At 45.2% G+C, this 23,991-nt stretch overlaps 1 protein-coding gene across 1 annotated transcript in view; it reads left to right on the plus strand.

Annotated features, from left to right (window-relative positions):
* LOC119387733 (uncharacterized) overlaps positions 1-3,707 on the plus strand; it is a 34,075-nt gene extending 30,368 nt beyond the window's left edge. The window contains exons 7-9 of the mRNA XM_037655215.2: positions 67-211; positions 2,031-2,291; positions 3,434-3,707. Of these exons, the coding sequence (XP_037511143.1) occupies positions 67-211; positions 2,031-2,291; positions 3,434-3,561 (534 nt within the window). The 3' untranslated portion in view covers positions 3,562-3,707. The remainder of the gene's footprint in view (positions 1-66; positions 212-2,030; positions 2,292-3,433) is intronic.
* Positions 3,708-23,991: the final 20,284 nt, after the last annotated feature.

Raw genomic sequence — 23,991 nt, forward strand, 5'->3', positions numbered from 1 at the left:
GAAAGAGTTCTATGTGATTTGTGTTCGGCCTGTACGTTGACGGTATATCTGCACGACCTGTCGTAGGTGGTGGACGTGAACAGCGGAAAGCTTTTGGAGCCGTTCGAGCGCGGTGAAATCTGCGTCCGGGGTCCCAACGTCATGAAGGGCTATCACTGTCGTCCCGACGAAACGGCGGAAGTGCTCGACAGCGAGGGGTGGCTGCGGACAGGTAAGCGAGATTGTTGGAAGACGAACACATAGAAATAACTAAAACGTGTTTTTTGCATTTTGCACGTTTGGCTGAACTTCCTTTTCTGTCGTTGCTTCCTTTCTGCCTAGACCTGACTTTCGTGTTGGCACTGACAGTCCTCGCATGTGCAGTACTTCACTCAGCAATTCAGCAGAGCCTGGCAGTGTTTCTTTCTCATGGCACGTACGCAGAAACAATAAATTGCTAAGACTTAAAAGGCTACGAACAAAAGGAGCGTAGCAATGCAAATGCTGTAGGTTAGCATAAAACGTAGCGTAATGTCATGAAACACAGCCATGGTACGGAATGGTATCGATCGGTGAGCTCGGCTAGAGCTGAACTTCAGCACAGCCAAGTGCGTCTCGCCTCTTTCGTCTGGGCACTAGACTATTCATTACTTGGCTAGAGTTGAGGTATACATTGCGCTCACTATATTCGTGCTCAGCAGAATGAGCCAGTCTAAATGAATATTGATGGCCTACGTATGCTTATGAAGTGAAGCTAGCCTTTAGATAAACAACCACATACCACTCCTTTCATTCAAGAACCAAGTGCTTACATATACTGACTGTCTGTCCCAATCATGCGTTATTGCGGTCAAAAGCAGGCAAACTTCCTTAAGTGCCAAGGACAGCATAGTATCCATTGCGCCTTCCATGTGCGCAAGAAGTCTGCGTCAGTTTCGCAAATTGCCGAGTTGCGAGCAAGTAAACAAATTCGTAGTGATTTGTCGCGACGTAGTTACCTTGAATAGGCGATACTCCGAACTGGCGCTGTGTCACACTTATAAAATAACATACACATAATCGGGACACCATCGTAACGTATTGGTGGAAATACGCAGGCATGTATAACTGCAGCGCGTGTACGGCATATGTACGGGTATAATCTATTCTACAGACGCTGAACCTGAGTCTTCTCACAGAAGCACACACATAACGTAACACAGTAGGGTACAGCTTCTAATTACGATTGATCATTTTAGTTGTGCAGGCAAGTGCACAGTAGATATAGTGGGCTGCAAGTGGCTCAGTAATAAGGCGCGCGGCTACAGAGTACGTAGCGCGCAGAATTTAGATGAAATGCAAGATGTTTTGTACGCACTTTGGGTACAATAGGAATCGGTATAATCCAACTGAGTCTCGATCCTTCCGCTACAGTGCTTCTCACAGCTCAGGTATGCTTTTGGACAAAAGTTTCCCAGAAGGAAAGGAAGACGATAAAAGAAAGGCACGGAGGTTAACCAGAGTTGAGCTCAGTAGGTTATCCTGAACTGGGGGAGGGGAGGGAAATTTAGCGGCAAGAGTGACTTTCTATCCTCCTCTCTAAGCTCCGCGTTTGCTATCACAGATGCTGAATCAGTCCGATTAGTTGGTTGGTTGGTTAAAAAACTTTATTTGGGTCCTGCAAGGCGCGCGTCAGCGCGCAGCGGGCGACTCCCACGTCGGGACCGTCAGGCCAAGCCTGCCGGCCGCTCCGCGGGCCTGCTGGACGGCCCAGAGCTGGTCAACGGTATCCTTGACAAATAGCAGCTTAGTGCGGTGAAGGTGTAGACCTAGTAAGGCCGGTATATTTTGACACATGATTGGCTTCAGTATAACGCATGCTAAGGTGATCGGCAGAGCTGACTCTGTGGTGAACGTGAAGCAAGTTTAGTGTCACCTCCCGTGTTGAACGGACTCTTGCAGGGCAAGTCTCAAATGCGCAGACATTATTAATAAAAGCAACACGCAAACACATCGAACCCTTATTACAACATACGCGTCTAGTTAGCGACGATTTTCGTTTGCTTGTGCAGGAGACCTTGGTTACTACGACCGCGAGGGCCACATATACATGGTGGAGCGGTTGAAGCAGCTCATCAAGTGCATGGACACCCAACTGGCACCCAGCGAGCTCGAGGAGATCTTACTCACTCACGACGCTGTCGCCGAGGTGGCCGTAGTCGGAGTGCCGAGCGAGAAGTACGGCGAGGCACCTGCTGCATGCGTCGTGCTCAACGCCTCTTACGCCGAGCCGCACGATGTGATTGAGGAGGAGCTGAAGAAGCTTGTCGCAGGTACGCCGTGACTCTATCATTGCCGTGAGCACTGCCGCACAAGATTTTATTTCTCGCTAAGTTCACTAAAATCTAAAGTTGTTTTTGCGAGAGCGATTATATGGACACTCGAGGCGCATTTTTGCCGTCACCGTTATGTTCCGTCGCCGTCAGTCCAAATCGATAGCATCATCCCGCGATTCGTATGTTCTATGCGCGAGCGAAACCTTGCGAACGATGAATACTGGCGCAGCTGAATCGGAGATGAAACGCGCCGGCCGTCTCTGTAGGGCGAAGGAGCATAAAGTGGCGACGGTAGTGGGAGCGGGCTGTGTCGCTCGTTCAGCAGCTGCGAACTTTGTTCAGAAGGGCGCGGTCGCGCGCGCCATCTCGACAGATCAGTAGATGGCTTCTACCCCTGTACATGCCATGCTCTCACCGCTTGGCGTTGAGGCGACAGACAGCACGAAATACGCTTCGCTTCCTCGAGAGGCCGCATCCATTTACGCCGGCGTTTTGTAGTTACGCGAAATCGGATCCTAAAGGAATGAGCTCCTAGCCTTACTTCGTATAGCATTCTAATTTGTTGCTTTCGCACTCAGATTCCCCCTTGCGGTGAAACTGACTTTTCTGCTGCATAAACGACGATTGTAACGACATGCACAATCAAGTTCTGTGGTAGCTCATTCTAATAGTGTTCAGGAGATAACGCTTAGTGTTTAGTGAATTACAGAAACATGTACAGGGGGAGAATATACATGAACTTCCCTTTGTCGCATTGATTTGTGTAGACGGATTCCGTCTTTAATTAACCAGTCTGGTAAATTTCGGCGCGCGTTCTTCGCACCCGTTCATATCATACACATAGTTTGAGTTTATTGTATTTGTGCATATAATCAAGCACTTCGTTGAGTTTCGGCTCTACGCTTTATAAAACATTACCTAAATAATCAGATGCAGCTATGGAGATGGAGCGATGATTCTGAAGGTAGTACGGTTCACAAATACAAATTAAAGAAGCCGCTTGCTACTTGTGGTTAAAATAGAACTGTAGATTTACGCATTAGGTTTTCTAAAAAGTAGGTGTATAACAGGACAGCTACGAGTAGGAACAAATGTGTTGTTTTTATGGCGTTAACATTTTCTTCTGCTTTCGTGCGCAGGACAAACGGCGGTTTACAAGTACCTGTACGGCGGGGTGATCTTCCTGGACTCCCTCCCGAAGGCAGATAACGGAAAAGTACTAAAAAAGAAGCTACTTGCCATGTTTGCTGACAAGCCGGTTGTTTGAAATGTGTTCCTCGGCGCAATACGCTTACGCTACCTGCGTCGGTCCTCACGTTGCGTTTTACTTTGTAATATAGCTTTACTTTGTATAATTACTTTGTATTGTTATTGCTGTTCTTTGCCGAACCGATATTAAAATTTTAACGCCTATCACCTGCTGTCCGTGCAAATTTAGTAACATTTGCAATAACACGCGACAAGCGGTGGAATAGCATTTGTCACGCTGACGTGTGCGGTGGGACAAGTGTGTAATATAGTTTGGTGGCGTCACGGACGGCACTTCTCGCCCTGCTGGTACAGTCGTGGCGCCGACGATGACGTCAGTACAGAGTCTCATGCAGGCTATTTCACGTAAGACATGTGGGCGCCGCCACCATGGGCTGTTAAAGGGATGTTTTCTTATTGTTTTATATCACGGCGTGATTGAACCGGGTCATGAAACGTCGAATGCTCCAACTCAACCGTTTTCATGCGTATGCGTCTACCGTATCACTGAATGTTTAGTTGGCAAAGCTACAAAATGACAGTGCTAACAACCGAATGTCGCGGCACCAAAACCCATCCGTAAAATAGTCTATATATTCTGATTGATGGGAACACCTTGCCGTCATAGTCTTTTTCATGAATTTCTCGCAATGTCCAAGACTCGTGCTGTCACTGCAACACTTGCCAAACTTCTCAGTGTTACGCTCTGGAGTCGACGGGGACGTCATTACAACGTATGAACGCGCATACCATTTCGCTTTGAGATTTCTCATAGGAGTGTCCCTGTCGTCGATTTGCTGTCCTGCGCAAGACGTCGTGATGTCTCCTTTCTTGCTTACGCAACATTACGATTTGTTTAGTGCCTTAAGGTGGAGCCCTGGATGACTCCAGTACAAGCCATTCGAGATGGAAGTGTGTTGTGTAGGTTCCTATTTTGTTATGCCGCGATATTGCACAGAGTTCAGCAATGGGGTCAGTGCAGGCAAGAAGTGTCAAAACCAGCCGTTTCGCTTTCCCTGACGTAATTTCGAGAAAGAAACTGGTAGCAAGTGTCGCGTTAGAATTTTGTACACATTAGACAGTTAGTTTAGCGGGCTTAACGGAATAGCGAGCTTACCGGAATAGCGGGACCGAAATGCGCACGCGCAGTACCGTAAGTGACCCGTAGCGTTTACCGTACGCACGCTATTTTTCAGATTTAGCGTCACCGTGTTTGCGTGGTTAACGTAGTGTACGTAAAACATGGCGGTGGTTTTGGACGCCCGCTTCCAACTGAATTTAGCGTTGATATGGACGGATTCACTTCTTTCACAGCAAGCGACTGCGTAGAATGGCTTCGCTTGCCTTCAGGTAGCTTCGACGTCGAGTACTACGGATAACTTAGCGTAGTTTTTGAGATCGCTTCCTATTTCGAACGTCCCTAGGTCTAACTAGGAGATCGGTGTAAAGAAATTTGCAACATAAAAATTTTCACGTTTGGTGTGTGGTTCATATTTATTTCCTTTTATTGTTGCTAAAAAAGTAGTAATATTGCTTCGTGCGGGGATACAGGCGAGCATTCTGTTTTTTTCTTTTCACGTTAACGCATTCACCCTCCTCCAGATGGCGCCACCGTCCCAGCTTGGGCAAGTAAACGTTATCCCGTTAAACTAAAACTCGCTGTCGGCAACGAACGTTTGCGGCACGGTAACGCTATTCCCTTAACCCCCGCTATCACGCTAACGCTAAACTACAACTGTCTATTGATGCAACCCTGAAGTTTCCGTAAGAGGTCGTAAATAAGGGGATGGAATAGTATCTGCTTCTTCCACATTGGTCGCGTTATCGCTTGCCTTGTGGGTGTTGTAAGAAACTGAGCCCCTTGTTTGCTCTTATCGGATAACCTGGTACCTAGAGGTGTGCGCCGCCGGGCCGCGCCGCCGCCGCCGCCGCCTGTTTTTGGTAACGCCGCTCGCGCCACCGCCGAAGTCCCAAGAGAGGTCACGCCGCCGCCGCGGCGCAATAATTGCGGCTCGCCGCCGTTAGTCTTTTCTTTTAATTCGAATGGGGAATCTGGAAATCAAATACAGCACTCCGCAGGAGGAGCTCTTCTCGATGTGTCCATTTAATGAACAGCCTATTTCAGCGGCCGCTGAATAGCGGGAGCTCTGCGAGAAGCGCGCCCCCTGTTTCCGGTTCTTGTTCTGCATGCAACGCCATCATGACATCACGAAGCTTTCAAACACTCTCGACACAAATGAGAGGGACGGAATGCGCTTCAATGCAACGAACGCAGCCATCGGAGATCCGATTTTCGGTGCACATGTCTTTTGATCGTGTTAGCCATCGATTTAGGTTTAATGCGGCCGCTCGTCTAACGCAGCTGTAAGGTTGATACGCATTCTCTGAATCTCTCTCAAACATCTGGGACACATTCATATGCAAATTCAGACTTGAAACGTTCCTGTTTCTGTGCATTTCGTCCACTCTCTTCTTACGCTAGGAATGTGCTGGTGGGTTCGGTGCGGCAACGTGGTCAAGAGCGAAGTGACATCATGGCTCACCGCTTTTTCGAATCACTGAATGCGCTCTGCCTGTGGACATCTCCTTTGGATGAACGCATCGAGAATAGCTCCCCAAAAGTCGTAGTATCTTTTTATTCTCCAGAAATATCACGAGTATTGCCTGACCTTAACGCTGCCGCGTCCTCCAGCCTTAAAGGGCGACGACCCAACTCGCTGGTTAGCATATTCTTGCAGTCTTGGACCCAGCACACTGTGAATAAATAAATAAAATAGATAAGTAATATATATATATATATATCTCGATGCGTTAGTACACTTTTTCCTTTCATTCTTACTCGTGTAAATCGATAAATAAATACATAAGTAAAGATAATGGGAAACTTAGAATATAGCTGAGCTAGTTGGTAGGTATTCATGTTAAGAAGACATGACGTGGAAACACGGACATAAAAGAAAAGTCGACAGAGTGAACAGCTATCTGTCACGTATCCCACTACTCGTACTTGATTGATAGGTATGGCCATTACGTGGGAATGCGCAGATAAATATTTGTGTCTACCTTCGGTTCCGCCGCTGTGTGATTTTTCAGTTGTTAGCGGCGTTTCTGGTGTCTTGACTATTCTTCTGTGTCCGTGTTTGCACGCCCTGTTTTTATTAGGGGCCCCTAACAGCCTATGAACTAACAAAAAACAAAAACAACGAGCGCGTTATTCTCTCTTTACGTTTCTTGTCATTTGGTGCACTTTGTGATGACAGAACAGTGATTCACATGACATCATCAGGGTACATACTCTCGACTGGTTCATATACGAGAAATAACAATCAAGGTCGTAACACTTATGAATTGTCTCCCATACTGCTTTGCTATGCAGCCGCCCACCCTCTCTTGCTTCTCTCGCACGACTATCGTGCGTGATTACCTGATTTCGCTCCATTTTGTGCGTTTGCGACCGCGCATGCAGAGATAACAGACTGTAGCCGACAAGAGCAAAATCATGATAGGTTCAACGCTTAGTGCTGACATTGTACGCGTGCTTTAAAAGAATTAAGTGGCTAGGAATGTCCCCTGTAGGAAGTGTATTGAAGGCGAGAACGAAACCAATGAAAAAGGCTCCTGATTATATGATTATTCCAACGGACGAACTCTTTACAGCGGAGACGATGCAGCTTTCAAGGAAAAAGGTGAACCCCCTTCGACAGTTTTTTCTATATTTTTATTGCGTTAGCAATTGTATGGACACTCAGGACGGGTTTTCACCGTCGTCGTCATGTTCCGTATAAACTCTAAATCGATAACATCGCTCCGCGCATTGTATGTTCTACCCCCGAGTAAAAGCTCGCGAGCGTTGGCAAGGAACATGGCTAAAGCAGAGATGAAACAAGCTGGCCATCTCCGTCACACGAATAACATCAACCCGCGTGCGAGGCTTGCCGTCGATTGCTCCTCAAGCAGAAGGAAACGCCCCGCCCGTCATTTGCTGGGCGAAGGAGCAGGAAGGGATGTCTGGGGAGAGGGTCTGCGTAACTCGAGCAGCAACTGTGAACTTTGACTATAAGGGCGCGGTCGAGAGCACTGGCACGCGCGCTGTTTCGGCAGGCATCCCCCAGCGAACGGCTCGTATACTTTCTACGCGTTGTGAGCGCTGTGATCTCACGGCTTCGCGCTCGGACCACTGATACGATTAACTGACCGAAAACCGCTTCTCTCCCGAGAGCGGCCGTATTGCCATACACCAGCGTTTTGTAGAGTTAAGTGAGATCGGAGCAAACAGAGTTAACTGCTAGCCCTCGTTCATGTAACATTACGGCGTGTACTTATCGCATTCACTGCAAGCAACATGGCGTTATCGTGCAATTCGGTTAGGCTAATGCCACCTATAGTCAGCACCTCAAACAATCGTATGGCCAACCATAAACACAATACCAAATGAACTTTAAGAGCCCCTAAACCACTCCTAGTTCAAATACTAGAGCGGTTTCTTTCTAGCCTTCACTCCCCGTACTACAGGATCTATCTCCTCCTCGTCATTTATTTCTTCAAAAAAAAAAAAATTGGACAATATCAGCGCTAAGCATTGAGCCTACCAGGATTTCGCGCTTTTCGACCATAAGCAGTTTTCCACGCTTGCGTAGTCGAAAAGGCGCAACACAAAGTGAAATCAGTTGATCGCACAAGATAGCCATGCGAGACAAGACAGAACGGGCCTGCGAATGCATGGCAAAGCAAGGTAGGAGACAATCCACAAGTGATATCTCTCGTATATGGGACAATCGAGAGCTTATTTTCTCATGACGTCACGTGAACAGGCTGGTGTTGTCACGAATTGTACCCAAAAGAAGGGAAACGCCAGGAGAGAATAACGCACTCGTTCTTTCGTATTTTCAGAAATGGTTTAGGGGCTCGTTAAAGGTGCAGCCCGTTTCGCAAGAGGCAATTGCGCAGCTTCGGCAATATAATAGTATATTTGTATACATCACACCCAAAGCACATGTAGAGACGCAATACCCGTGCACTGCACAACGATATGTATTTCATATGCCTTGGCCTTCAAGGATTATCGCTTTTGATGCCAGTAAGAATTATCAGTTACGTGCATTTATCTTGCAAAGGTGCGGTAGGACCGATATCCTCTCGGGGGAAAGGTAGCGCGGCACTTGCTCAGTTGCTATGACGTTTTGCTACTGCCAGTGGGATTACCGGCCACATGGGGACTGAGTAGAATAAATGCTTTTCAGTTTAGGTAACCATTAAAGAACAATTGGCAGACGGGAATACTTAAGGTTCACCGCTTCTCCTATCCTGACAGTGCGTGTGTTGCATTTCGGCGTTGAACACCATCATTAAGGAAAACATAGTAAACCTATTGAGGGAGAGTTCACATTGACACAATGAATAAAAATATTAACGCCTTTGTACATTTTACGAAAGAATTAGCAATAAGCAGCACACGCCATGAAAAAATGTGTAATCAAGAGAGCTCTCTATCCTCAGCAAAATTAATATTAATTGAAGGAACAAATGGCGGTTTCTATAGTGCTGACGAGTCCTTTTATATAGCACGTATGTAGCTCTCAACGTATGCTACACTTGTTTCATTCTTCGGCAAACAAAAGAAATGAACAAAAAAAATCAATCAAGCAAGCCAATGTACACGAAACGTTAGACCGGCATTGTTTCACTTTGTAGCTCGCTTGCTGTCATCATGCGGCACACATCCCAGTGTCTGTCCCGCGGCTTACGTTGCTTGACATGCCGAGGGAGCATCGCGACCGGCTTGCAACGATATCTCGCGAAAACAGCCCTTCATCCTGCAGGTTTCCTCGCTAAGCATTATCCACCTCAGCCATGCGTGTTCTTACTTATCCGTACCATACTTTACCTGACCAGCCAATCGTGTAACCACGATCTTCCGCCATCGTTAGTTAACGCTGCAAATCGGGCAGTTGTATTTGTCGCGGGCAGATGATAGGAAGAGCGTGAGATGTAAGCAAAAAAAAAAAAGAGAAGTTCGAGACAAGCATGCAGCTGCTCCCTGGCGGAAATGAGGAACGTTGCGATCTCGCACCGTGCCAGGCGTTTCTTTTACGCTGTGGCAGGGCATAGCACGAGAGGATATCCGGCGCAGAGCAGATTCCGGAGCTCAACAGCGAGTGGTGGCCGGCACCCAGAGCTCTCGCTAATTGCGATTTGATTGACGGGTCTGTGTTTGTCACTTAGGCGGGTTTCTCGTCTGTGTGGGGGAGGGCGTTGGAGGGGGTCGACTGCGTGGGCTTTCTGTGGCGAGGTGCGGTGAGCAAGAAACATTGAGGCAAGATCAATTCTGGGTAGACGGAGACGACTTTCACTGTAGGTATTTCAGCAGGCAGGACCTATCTTCATTTGTCCTCGTCAAACAGCGCTTTTTTGTTGCGGCGGCTGGCAAGCAGTCATTTTGGGTTTTAATTAGGTTTCGCGTATTCCGACAATCCAGTGTTCTGAGTAAATGTGCCCGTTAGACAGAAGCAAACGAATACAAGAAGGTCGCTGAAATCGAAAGGTCAGGTAGTTGTGCGGTGCGAAGCGTTTAGACATTACCAGACGACAACGGTTGAAGCAACAACGCACTCGAGCTCTTCAATACACGGGAAAGGCTGACGCTGTCGTTGACGTGACGTTGTAGGTTGGATCACGCGACTGCGAATCGCAGCGTTCCTTGCAGTGTGTGGGCGATATAGTGGAAAGCGATTCGGTGATTGCAGAAATGTAGCGTTGACGGCTTACCTCGTGTGATCCTCTTAAAGATAACTATTCTTGCTTATATGCTTCTTTAGCACGCGATTAGCCGAAGGAAATTTGCCGGTATTAGCCGTTTAAAATTGCCCTGTGCTGTGTGCAGCCTTCACGCAATATTTGCTGCTGTTAATCGATCGCATATTTCATAATAAGACGACTGGGTCCTAAAGACACCCTTACCTTAATGTAATAGCTAAAAACCGCGCATGAAGTAAATAGAGATAAATGATAAAATTACTTTTTCACCCAATAAAAAAGAACGAGGTGAACCAACGAAGACTGGTAGATATTCGCACCTGAACGAGTTAAGAACGCGGGAATGAAGTAATGGCGCTCGCGTCAAACGTTCTCAGCTCCCACATTTCGTGTGTGAAGAAATCAGTGACATAAACCCGTCGCTATTTTGACGCCTATTCCCAAGTTGTGCCACTTGCACAAAACGTTACGCAAGTCCCCTCACAATTAACCGACAGTAGTGGAATAGATGTGCAACACCGATGAAATATCACCGAAGGAAGCCCAGAAGGTGCGAAGGTCATGGACGCCCGGTATGGGTAAACTCCCTTCAGTTTTCGGCGTGATATAAAACGAAAGAAAATAAGAACTGTTTCCAGAGTTCTTGCCCATGGAAGGTCCTGATGAGTCGATTTCCGGGCCTAATCGCGATGAGAAGAGTGCTTATGGTCCGTGCACCTTCGAAAAGTACGAAGCCCGGAGCAACGTGAAGGAACCATATCGCATCAAGCGCACACATGGCATTCGGGGAGTATCGCTTTTCGGTTCATCTCACGGAAAGTAGAGAAGTAGGAACCAACTGCCGAAAGAGGGAGCTACTGGAAACAGTGAAGCGCAGGATTGGCCGCCATGACCTTTCGCTTTACATTGGCTAGATTAGAACCTTGGGGGCCATTTCAGAACATCCTGTTCTGTTATGTAGGCCGAATCGGGAACAGTCATTTTCCGCTACAATATTAGCACTGGTTTCATGACGCAGGCTCGGAAAATACAGAGGCAGTGCCTTTAGATCAACTGCCTCCTGAATTGCTCTTAGGACGGGATGATCGCTTCGAGATATCTCGTTTGTTGGTTTGTTTCCACAGTTAGTTTCCAGCGCTTGACTGTGCAGTTCTATCGCGCAGATTCTCTGACCTTTAGTTTTCTACACCTTGTCGCTGTTTATTTGAAGGGTGTGTACATGTCATTTCGGGCTCTCTCCCATAATGGGCGCGGAAAACGATAGTGATCGAAGGTGCACTCAAAGCGAGCATGGAAAAAGGCCATAACCTGCATTGATCACGGAAGGTTCCCCGTCTCACTACGCTGCGCTAACGACGTAGCGGAACACATGCGGCTGAGAGTATTAGGGCATCGCCTACACTCTAAGAAAAACAAGAGTATGCGTGACTCTTTTCGGAGAGTTCTGACTTGCCACGTATAGGACTCTCTTTAAATAGTCACGGTGACCAGGGTTGCCACTGACTTTCGAGTAAATGTCGCCAAACGACGAGCAAGAAGTCTCCAAAAGTCGCCATTTCTTTACAAATTTCGCCAAAAATGTAGCCATTCTAGATATGTGCGGCATACCCAGTAATAAAAATTTCCACTCACGTATAGCCCCGTAGAATACAGTACCATCCAAGACCCTTAAATTATATTGACGTTTCTCGATGCCAGTCGTATCGCCCGCTTCACCATGGGAGTGCATGGTGCTGCTTCTCCGACCATAGGTCGGCAAACTCACTCATGAGTCGACTCACTCAGACTCACTCAGACTCATATCGAGACGTGAGTCTGAGTCTGAGTGAGTCCGGGTGAGTAAAGTTTTTGTGAGTCTGAGTCCGAGTGAGTTCGGTTGGGAAAACTTTTGGTGAGTCTGAGTCCGAGTGAGTCCGGTTGAGGAAAATTTTGGTGAGTCTGAGTCCGAGTGAGCCCTAAGGGCCAAATATATTGCATGAGTGAGCCTGAGTGAGCTCCACATTTTTTGCCGACCTATGGTCCTGTCTACTCAACTTCAGCATTACATCAGCCTTATGTCGGCTCACATTTATACTCACGTGTAGTCCCGCATACGTCTACGCGCTACCGTTCATACGTCAGCTCAATATTTATTGATCAGAGGCGTGAGATGAGGAGGGAGAGTGGGAGGAGGTGCCTTGACCTCCCGCCGCAAACTTCTTCATGTGAAGTTACTGATAAAAATATCTCATGTGAGTCATCTCTTTCAATAAAACGGTCCTTATTGAACTACAAAGTCAGATAACTCGTATTTGAAGGTACGAGATCAAAAGGTGCTAAGTAGCGCACCGATTATGCGAGATATTGGCGTTAAAGAGCATTGACATTATGGTAGAAAAAGGCTAATTATAGGCTAGCGGACTCATGAGTCGACTCACTCAGACTCAGATCGAGCCGTGAGTATGAGTCTGAGTGAGTTCGAGTGAATTATATTTTGGTGAGTCTGAGTCCGAGTGAGTCCGGTTGAGAAAAATTATAGTGAGTCTGAGTCCGAGTGAGTCCGGATGAGGAAAAGTTTGGTGAGTCTGAGTCCGAGTGAGCTCTAAGGGTAAGATATGTTTCGTGAGTGAGTCTGAGTGAGCTCCACATTTTTTGCCGACCCGACTAGCCGCAAAATGTGCGTGATGGCGCAAGGGTGAATGAACGAAACGCTCATGATATCCTTCCATCCCTGTTCTCTCGTTTCAAAGCTAAAAGTGTGGTATAAACCTTGGGCGAAAACCGTGAAAGCATTATTTGTAGACAACTTTACGTACCCTTATATGAATTAAAAGGATTAAAAGGTTTATTGAAGGTAACACGACACAATTCTTACAGGAAACCGATCATTACTGAGTCTTACACCTTTTCAGTGTGAACTAATATGATACCGGACATCACCGACCCTCTCTTATAGTTACTTATATCTACACGCGTAAATCCGATGCGTTATTGCTGTATAATAATGTAAAACGTTATATAGCAATTGTTTTTATTGCACACGCTCACCGAGAACAGTGAAAAATGCCTCAATAAAATAATTTTATTGCACAAATAGCCGCGTATCCGCCTCTCTTTGCTATTCCAAAACAGTCTTTGCGAGCTGAACTGGGGGTACTGGAACAGTGAATAAGTCGCCAAGCTATCAACAGCAGTTGGAGCTTTGGCGGAACAAATGGTCGGAACACGCGGCCAACCCGTCGTCTTGCCCCTTCAGATGCGAAACTTCAGATAAGCTTAAAGCACCTAAAGCCATAAACCTATAGTCAATCACTGCCCCCTCGCGGTTTGCAAGGCAGTCCGCTGACTTACATTTTGCTAGAATGTCGCTGGGGGACGTTCCAGTACCTCCTGCATCTAGATGGCATCCCGAACTAAGGATCCCACTCACTGATCTTATTTTCACAGAACATCAAATAAACGTTTTATTATCTCTCTAGATGAATTGAGGAGGTACACACGAGTTACAGGACGGACATACCGAATGACGCGTAATGTGCACATTCTACTCGTGGGTCTAAAACCAAGAAAAACACTGAGAATGTTGCCGCTCATTCGTTGGGAAGACACTGAGCTTAGGATTCAAAGCTCGGTGGAGACCTAAGTCAAAAATCGCCAAAAATTCGCCATGTCGCCATTCATAATTTTAGGTCGCCACGGGCCTCTCAAATTCGCCATTTTGGCGAAAAGTAGCCACCATTGGCAACCCTGACGGTGACTCTCTTGGTGGGTCAGGGTCGGCTCGCTCTAGGAGAGTCCCCTGACCCTCTAGGAAGAGTGCAAAGACTCTCATCGGGAGGATCACGTTACCACTTATAGGGAGTCAGACGACTCTTGCCGGTAACGCTCCTAGGAGGGTCAAGGGACCCACACCGAAACATCAAGCGACTCCACAAGTATATTAAGCTACTCATTTGATCCTTGCTCTACTTTTGCGCGACTACTGTTGAAAATAGTGGAGTATTCATTTTAAGCAAGTCCAATAATACTTGCCGTTTTGCCCAGCGACTGTAAAAAAGAATAGTTCAGTTTTAGCATTATTTTAATAAAACTCGCCAAAACAACACATATTTTCCAGCAAAGTTATATAGAAAGCGCGAAAAGATGGTCTGTGATTTCCAATTAAGAAGTTTGGGTATTCTTCATTTACATGCTTCTATGAGTATAGCCGACTAAAATGTGTGACTGTGATGTGCACAGTGTCATATGGTGCTAAATGAACAGCAGAAATCGCCATCATGTTTCCATATTTATTCCTTGTGATTAAGGATAAATCAAAAAGAGGTGACGGCTTGAGGCATCAGACTTGTGGCTTGCTAGGTTGTCGCTCCTGTCCAGCGTGAGCGCCATGAAAAACGGTATCTGAAAAGCAGAACGTGATATTATGATGAGAAAATGAAATTGCAGTAAAGGTTTGCAAAACCTACACAATAAGTGGTTCACACAGACATAATAAAGGCTAACAACAAAACAACAAAGCACATCCTCCGGCAGCCAGGGGCATGCCGTGAGCGGTTATTGACCGCATGTTTTACAAACGTAACCCATCCTTAAATACTCACATAAACAGATGCGAGTACTAGGGCCCGAACGACACCCAGCGCGTGCGTACGCCGTCTACGTCGAGATCAGACATGTCATATGCTAGAATTAGCGCGCATAACTCCCACAATCACGTACACTCACTCGATTTTGTTATAGCGCCCAACGTCATCGCAGTGTATGCGAACCACGAAAACAGCAAACAGAAACGAGGGAAAAGAGTGCACGCCGGCGGCCGCAACAACGCGCGCCGTCGGAAGTCTAGAGCTTTTTCACTTTACCGGCGAGGCGTGTCCAACTTTAATGACTACTGCGTACGTTCTGGAAGCCACCGTACTATATCTGCACCTCAAACTGCCGTCTTTAAGCCAACAAAAACCATTACATATAGTGCGTCTGAGCGTTCTGTACACAGGCTTTTTTTTTTTCACGTTCCCACGCGTGGAAGCACGCTGCACACTCAAGGTCGATGGAAATGTTATTATGAAGTAGACTAAAGTGCATCTCAAAACATCGTGCACCTTCAGTAGTGCTGCAGACACGGCGTGCGATCAGCAAGAAATGACCCTCGATTATTGTTTCCATCGCTCACTTTATGGGAGCTTTTACAGCAACGCGCATAACGGTGGCAACTCGTTAACTGACAGCTTTAGTTGGGCATCCGCAACAGCCCCGCGGATACAGGCTACTGTTGGAAATGGCTGGCAGGTTTCGCAGAGCTGCTGCAGACGCCCAGCTAAAGCTGTATAATTAGTACCTACGAAAGCAGTACACTCACCGTTAACTGGCGTCCGTTGTCGGTGTCCGCAGCTCCATGAATATTCCGCCCTCCAAGCGTCACTTCGTGCACGGCTCGAGCCGGCGTCAACACCACCGAAGACGCGCAACCTACGCTGCCTACGAAACCACGCAACGCATTCCAATAGACCAGGAGACTGAGACGACTGAGAGAGGAGAGCGGCGCGCCACCCCGGCGCCAACCCCGTCTACGTTGCCGAGCAAGGCGCCACAACGGAACCAAAGGGCGAGCGTGCGATATGTATGGCGTATACGGCGGCTCTTCCGTATACCGAAGCCAATCGAAACGCGCTTCAGAAGGGTCCAGTGACTCCTTCCCAAATGCGAACTCTTTTTCTCTGCGTGTACCGTCCAAAAGGGGTCAGATGGACACCCGAAGAGAGTCACGGTTCCATGACCCTCTTTTGACTCTCTTTTTTCTTAGAGTGTAGAAAAGCGCAAGTAACAGGATACATTATATCTATAAAAAGCATGGCTCTTTATTTATTTATTTACTCTAGTAACCACAGCGCCATTCAGACGTTACAATGGAGGGGGGGGGGGGAGGTTATACTGGGCAGTTTGAAAACCCAATGTTAGCCCACAATAGACAATCAATTACAACAAGATTGATGAAAAATACGCCATACATTACAACAAACATCGGTATAGACAAGAACAAAATAAAACACAATCATGAGCACTAAGAAGCAACACTAGCATATATGAATGTCAATGTAAATCACCAACATAAACTTTCTTAGACGGAGAAAAAAAATTAAGATAACACTGTACAAGTATAAAACAAAGAAAAACTAAGTAATAAGAAATAAACTTTGTATAATAACCAACTATAGCCGAAGACTAGGGGTGTGCGAATATCAAATTTTTCGTATACGAATCGAATACGAATATCCACCTTCGAATATCGAATATCAAAGGAAAAATGCTTCCACAGTAACAATATTTTATTTAACATGTAGCTATTTGAAAAAAAAAAAAAAACATTAACAGTCTGACTGGCAACAAAACATACACTGCTATTTCCAGAACACAATGTCCAGGCTAGCACAATGCACATCACAACGCAAGCAAATATCACGGCACAATGAAAGTAATGACTAGATGTTATCATGAAGAAATATGAGTTGCTCCACATGATCATGTAGCAGGCGCTCCCTTCTAACAGAGACAACCCCCCCCCCCCTGCCACTGAAAAGGCACGCTCGCTTGGAACAGAAGTGGCTGGTATAGGGAGGTACATGGGGCAAAGCGTTGCCAGACTAGGGTATCTGAAGGTGCCTACAGTCCGCCACCAGTCACATGGGTCACTGTCTTTCGTCAGAAGTGGTCCCGCATAGTGAACTAGTGGTAGTGCGGCACGTTACGGCCGCATAATATGGAAAATGTACGGTTACATGATCGCCAACAGCGCTGCATGTCGGAGATGCACCAGCAATAAATCATACGTATTGGGGCGTCCGTCGCAGGCACATATCGTGCCTCCGTCTACTTACGATGTTTATCGCTCCTCTCGGCAACGTTTTTAGCTATACGAACGCAGCAGAAATGTGGAAGCCGAGTATTTTATGCATGATAATCGAATCGCATACTCGAATTTTTCGAATATTTGAAGTTATCGAATATTCGAAACTTTTCGAATACACGATTTCCGAATCGAATGCGAATATTCGTATGTAATATTCGACGAATATTCGAAACTTTCGAATACTCGCACACCCCTACCAAAGACATATTGAGATGTCAAAGAGCGGCTGCAAAAGCGTCGTTATCTAACGTGCGAACTGTTGTAGCATGCAGTCGATTCCATTCTGAAACTGCTCTGAAAAAAAAAGCGCTTTTAAAAACATGATTTCTGCAGCTATATTCTCTAACTTTGAGTTTATGGTCTGTTCGTCTGGATATATAATGCGGCTGAAAAATGTACTGATTGCGGTCTATTCAAATGTGGCCACAAAATATATTGTGAAAAAGCATCAAGAGTAAAGCTTGCCTTGTTTTTTCTAAAGGCTTCCATTTTAATGTTTCTTTTGTAGAAGTAATGCTAAGGTTTCTTTCATAGCTACCAATAACGTACCTTGCCGCTATGTCCTGAACTCTCTCAAGTTTGTCGCCGATCGGTACTCGTGAGAGGGTCCCATACAGTGCATCCATACTCTAAAATTGGCCTCACGTAGATCTTGCAGAGAAGATCGCGGGCCTGCTGAGGAAAGAGCTTCGTGTTACGCCGTAAGAATCCCAACACCCTGCATGCCTTTCCTGTAATGAAATCGACGTGTCTGCGCACACATGGACTGTGCGAGGAATATATAGTACTTATATTCAGAAACAGTCTGCAGCGGAGAACCAGATAGAGTATAAGCTGCTGGTGGCATACGTTTTTTTCTTTTTTGTGCGTGAAACGCAGGTGGACAGTTTTTTGTATGTTTATTTGCATTTGTGATTTACCGCACCAGTTTTCTATTTTAGCTAAATCATTTTGTAAGAGAACGGTGTCTGCAAAGCTTGCAATTTCCCTATATATTATTAGATAATCAGCAAACGATCTGACCGAAGAAGCGATGGTGCCGGGAAGGTCATTTATGAATATCAAAAAGAGCAATGGGCCCATCACTGAGCCCTGAGGGACACCAGATGTTACGCGAGCCACACCAGATTCTGCGCCATTTACCACCCCATACTGAGAACGCAAGGACAAGTATTCCCGAATCCATCTAATTATCTGTTCATTGATATTAAACCAACGTAGCTTACATACAAGCAACTTGTGATCTACAAGGTTGAACGCTCTCCCAAAATATACAAATACCGAGTCAACGCAGGAGCAATCATCCAGTGCACCAAAAACTTCGTGAACGAATTCTGTTAATTGAGTTGTACAGGAAAACCCTTGTCGAAACCGTGCTGTTTTGGATTAAGAAGGTCTCGATTGGTTACGTGTGTCATTACGTTACTGCACAAGACGTGCTCTAATATTTTACAGGCTATACTTGTTAGAGATATCGGTCTATAGTTGTTGACCAGTTCACGAGGACCTGATTTATACACCGGCACAACGCGTGCTACCTTCCAGTCGTGCGGCAAGCTTCCCATACTCAATGGTTTAGAGTGTAATACCTTAAGGAATATCTACCTTAACTAATATCAGGATTACCTACCTTAATTTATATCAAGAGTCGAACAGGGGATGCCTCAGGCTAGGACCAAGGTTACGACTATATAACTCGTCCATGTTAAAAGACTGGGCGTGCAAACACGGACACAGGAGAGAATCAAGGCACCACAAATGCCGACAACTGAAAAGGCGCACAGAGGCGGAAAAGAAGGTTGGCAGAAAAACCTATCTGCGCATGCCCAGGCAAGAGACGATACCTGTCAAACCGGCATGCGCGGGGGTCTACGTTAGAGATAACTGTTCAGGAATGTGATTTCTTCTTTACGCAGATTAATGAACGGTTGGACCACGAATGCGTTACCACTATTATAGACATGCCAGGCCTCAACTATTAGACGCGTTTCTTCATTCCTCTTGCTGTGCAAAACTGCGCATTTATCGAATTTCGGCGCGCATTTACACTCTCGACAACGTAAATATAGATTAGATGGTGAGCCTCCGGTTAGCGATCTCTTATAAGAAGAGTTCCATTAATCTCTGGTTAACACTTATCTGTATTAATCTTGTGTCCGTCCTCGCACTGCCAGTCTTTTAAGATGAATACGTAGAAACTAGCTCAGCTCTTTGTTATTCTAACATATAATTTGTGTTAGCCATAACCAACTTATGCATGTAACGTGAAGAGCTAATGTAATCACAGATTTTGAATTTGAACACTTCTATACAATACCCACTTGTTACGACCTAAAAGAGAGAGAGAGAAAGAAAGAAAGATACAACTTTACTTAGTGGAAATTGATTTTTCACGGAGTCTTACGATCACAAGTGCACACATGTAAATCTTTCAAAGATGACACTTATTCTATTTGCTCCATTTCACGAGAAAGCATAAACGGGGTCATGTTTGCATATGTCTATCACCAACAGCTATATATATCTTTCGTTTGTTCTTTTCGTTTGTTCTTTTCCTGGAAGGGATGAATGGATGAATGGCGAAAAAGTGCTGTTGCTATCGTCCTACCACAGAAGCTAATTAAAAAAAACAAGACAAAATAAATCCGACCTCATAGCTTCGCTCTTTTTGCTATACAACTTGGAGGAATGTTACAGCTTGATATTTAGGTGCATATTGTATCGAAAATTCCCAAATTTTGGCGACACCAATTGCTACCACATGGAACGCTTAACAGCATCTCCAAGTTTCTAAACATTACGCGAGGTTAGCAAAAATAAAAGAATAAGCTACGGAGCGCATACTGCCGTGTTTCTATCCCAAGACTCTTTCAGACAACGTAAAACTCAGTTTGTCCTCTCATACCTCTGAATATTTAGGACAATCTAATTAGTATAAAAAGAAGCCGTGCAATTATCTTGTACACTTGCACTATGACGCAAATATATCGCTATTGTTGAGGCTACTTGAATATTTGCTCGGATTAGGGAACGCAGTACGACGAGGCCGGCGCATAAATACAACACGCAGCTGCTGCCTCGCTAGTGATCACCCGCCTCTTATGCGCGACCGAACGGCTTCCCGATCCACGTATCACCCGAAACCTCCCCCAATTTGCCTCGCCGCATGGCTGATCGCGGTTGCTCTAATTTCAGAAGGAGACTTATAGAGTATGCGTATAGTGTTGCCATGCGCCGCACCCTTAAGACAGGGCCCAGCAGGGCAAAACAACGAGGGACACTCTATCTATGGCGGCGGCTTCCCTAGAGGAAATGGTGTGCGCACTACGGTATCGATTGTAGTGACATTTTATAGGTGGAACAATAGCGGGATTCTAAGCTACTCTAACCTGTCTTTCTTGTCATATGATTGCGCAGTACTTGATAGACTTCAGAAAAGTGTCTTGCTGGGCGAGTTGGTACGATAACATCATTAAATGCAGCGGAAGAAACACGGACACAGAAAAGGAGCACACTACACAGATAGATAGATAGATAGATAGATAGATAGATAGATAGATAGATAGATAGATAGATAGATAGATAGATAGATAGATAGATAGATAGATAGATAGATAGATAGATAGATAGATAGATAGGAAGGAAGGATGGAAGGAAAAGACAGGCAGGTTAACCAGCAGCATGTTCTGAACGTTTGTTGTCCCTTCAATCATTAAGACTAGCATTTCCAGCGTAATTTATCCGTTTATCTCTTGATGTGAAAGTCTACGCCGTTATGTATACATAGCGTTCAAATATACACAGTCCTGACCAACACTTTCTTCGAAGTTGAAATCTAATCAGGTCTTATTTTCTCTGCTGACATTATAACTGTTCGCCACTTTTTTAACTATGGCATGCACGAATGTACATAAGATATAGTAGTTTTTTATCGTTTAATCGTTAATCCTTAAGGAGTGCAAAGATTGCGATACTTTAACGCTGTCAGCTACGCACGCGTACGAGTGTGTTTATAATCCTTACTTGTCCGAGTAAGTCCACTGACAGCGGCTTTTGAAACGTACGACGTTCCAGAAAGTCTGCGTCGTTAGCACACCGTAGCGTCAGCGCACAATAGCGTAGTTGCTCTTTTATAAGATTCACACGTTTCCGCGGTGCGCAACGTTCCTCTTTATTGGCTCATGACTCTGAAACAAGCCTCGGAGAATTTTGTGTCAGCATAACAGACCGTTGCACGAAATAACCTGGTATACGTTAGCCTTTTACTAGAATAAACTCACAACATGATTGTCTTACGGCAGTTGGCACGCGAGCCGTGTTTGCTGTGGAATAAAGCAGGCAGGTATCTAGCGGAAATCCGGGGTGCTTGCGATATAAAAATAGAAAAAGAAGGAAAAAACCCCGGAAGGCGTCCAAGAGATGTTCCGAAACAGTACTTGCTCTTTACGCAGCAGGTTCTTAACTTTTGAAAGAAAGATTCGGGACTAGTTAGTTAGGAGAGATTAGGATTAGCTTTGAATACTCTAGTGGGCTTCTCTTCGCGCGAGCAGCGAAAAACGTGTCCCAGTTGCAGCTTACGCAGCGTCTACTCACGAAGGTAGGAAAAAAAATGCTAACAGACAAATATAAGCGACTTTTATTATTTCTCTTGTTTTGCTATCACCTGTTTTCGTTAACAAGAGTCAGAATTAAAGTTGATTGCAGATCCTACTGTACCAGGAACAATCTCTAACAGGGCTTGCTTGACGTGTCGCGCTAATTACCTGCAACTTCATTACGCCATGTCTCTGCGAAAGCACCTACGTCCATGTCTTCTACAAAGCAGGGCACACCATCACCCGTATCTGTGTGACGTTGCACTCTATAGTTTTTTTCAATGGGTTTGTTAAATATATAGCTCACGCAGAGACGGCTTTCGGAGTAGTCGCGCCGTTCGGTGAAATAATTTGCCACGAAAAGGACATAATTATTTGCGGTGGTTCATTTTATAAGTCGGCGCGTTTGAAAGGCCACGCCGCCGTTTTACGACCTCGCTGTTTTAAGTTGCCTCTAGCAGCTCCCTATTTCGTTCAATGGTTGATGAATGGGCTGTTTAAACGGGCATTGAATGCGCATTTACAACGGCGCGCCGTTCGCCGCCCCGTTTCGGTCATTGCCGTAATAAGTTCTTGGCGTGAATTTCTGGTTCTTGAAAAAGATATATGCGTGTAATTGGGCTCAGAGTGAGAATAAATTGCTGCTTGAAACAGACATATTGTCTCGCGGCTACACTACATTGCATTGGCGAATAGATTATAACGCTGGCTAGAGAAGCACAGCAAGAATGTCAAAGTTTACGTTCCGAGTGTGTCGTGTAGCTCTAATTTATAGGTTCTGTCTTTGGTTTAATACAAACTCATTCTATCTATCATTAGCTCTGTCGTGTATCTCGTTGTGCGAGTCCCTAGCACATGACTTGTTTTGCTGCTAGTTTACATGTAGTGTGTTTAACCGTACGCATGATCTAGAAATAGAAAATATATTGCGCCTGTATTGACTGTTGACAAGAATCGCAAGCCAAAGGAGTTAAGTGAATCACGTTTAAACAACTAGTTACCCATAATAGCATACGACTTTCAAACACTGTTCCGCAAGAAGGATTAGCTTCAGGACAGTTGTGTTTAAAGCTCGGGCAAGTGCCCAGTTACTGTTGTGTAATCACCTTGATCAAATCTTTTGTAAAGCGGGGACATTTCGTTTGTGTGGACATTTCTAACGTGCGAACTTTGTTGCTGCGTGGACAATTACATTGTAGTATCGGGATTATGAGTTTGAATGACCATTGATGTGTAAATTTTGTGCTGTTTTATGGCTACTGACAACTTTACGATACAAACTATATGTAAGAGAAAGGGAGTAGCCGGAGCAGCGCCTATAAGCACCAACCTCTCCTTAAACATGTTTAATAATAATAATAATAATAGTAATAATAATAATAATAATAATAATAATAATAATAATAATAATAATAATAATAATAATAATAATAATAATAATAATAATGGCAGTTTTGCACTAGCGGCACCATGCCCGAAGGAAGACCGCAGCTGGGGGCCTTAATTGTTTCTCTTTGTTATTTTCTTTCTTTTCTTTCTTTGTCTTTCTCTATGTTTCGTGTATCTCTTTCTTGTATCTCTTTCTTTCTATTCCTTCTTTTCTATTTCTTTCTTTTTCTCGCGCTTTTTATCCTTATTTCTCTTTGTTTCCTTTTTTTCTCTCTCGCTCTTTCTTTGTTTCTATTTATTTATCTCTTTCTTTCTCTTTCTGTCCTGCTCTCTATTTTTTTCTACCTCTTTCTCGTGTCGGTTTCTTTCTATCTCTTTCGCTTTCTTTCTATGCCTTTCTATGTGTTTCTATCTTTTTATGTCTTTATACCCTTTAGTTCTCTCTATTTTTCTCTTCCTCTCTCTTTGTATCAGATTCTTTCTCTCTCTCTCTCTCTTTTTCGCGTGTTCATTTTCGTTTGACACTCGCACCTACTGTACACGGTAGTGGAGCTTGCTCAATTCCTGTGGCGCATGCCCACCTGAGGAGTTTCGCAAGACGGAGTACAAATTACCGATAGCTGAAACAGCCTCACTGCAAAGAGAAAGAAGAGAGCGCGTGCCGGTTCATGATCATGATAGTTTTTCACGACAGAGCACAAGTTACCGACAGCCTAAACAGCTTTGCTGTTAGAAAAGATTGTGTTAAGACGCCATTATCACGTGGCACCTCATGCGTACAATTATTCAGCGACCGGGGTATGGATAACATTGGATCAAGATGTTC

Source organism: Rhipicephalus sanguineus, chromosome 3 (genome assembly GCF_013339695.2).
Source record: "Rhipicephalus sanguineus isolate Rsan-2018 chromosome 3, BIME_Rsan_1.4, whole genome shotgun sequence".
Classification (NCBI taxonomy): domain Eukaryota; kingdom Metazoa; phylum Arthropoda; class Arachnida; order Ixodida; family Ixodidae; genus Rhipicephalus; species Rhipicephalus sanguineus.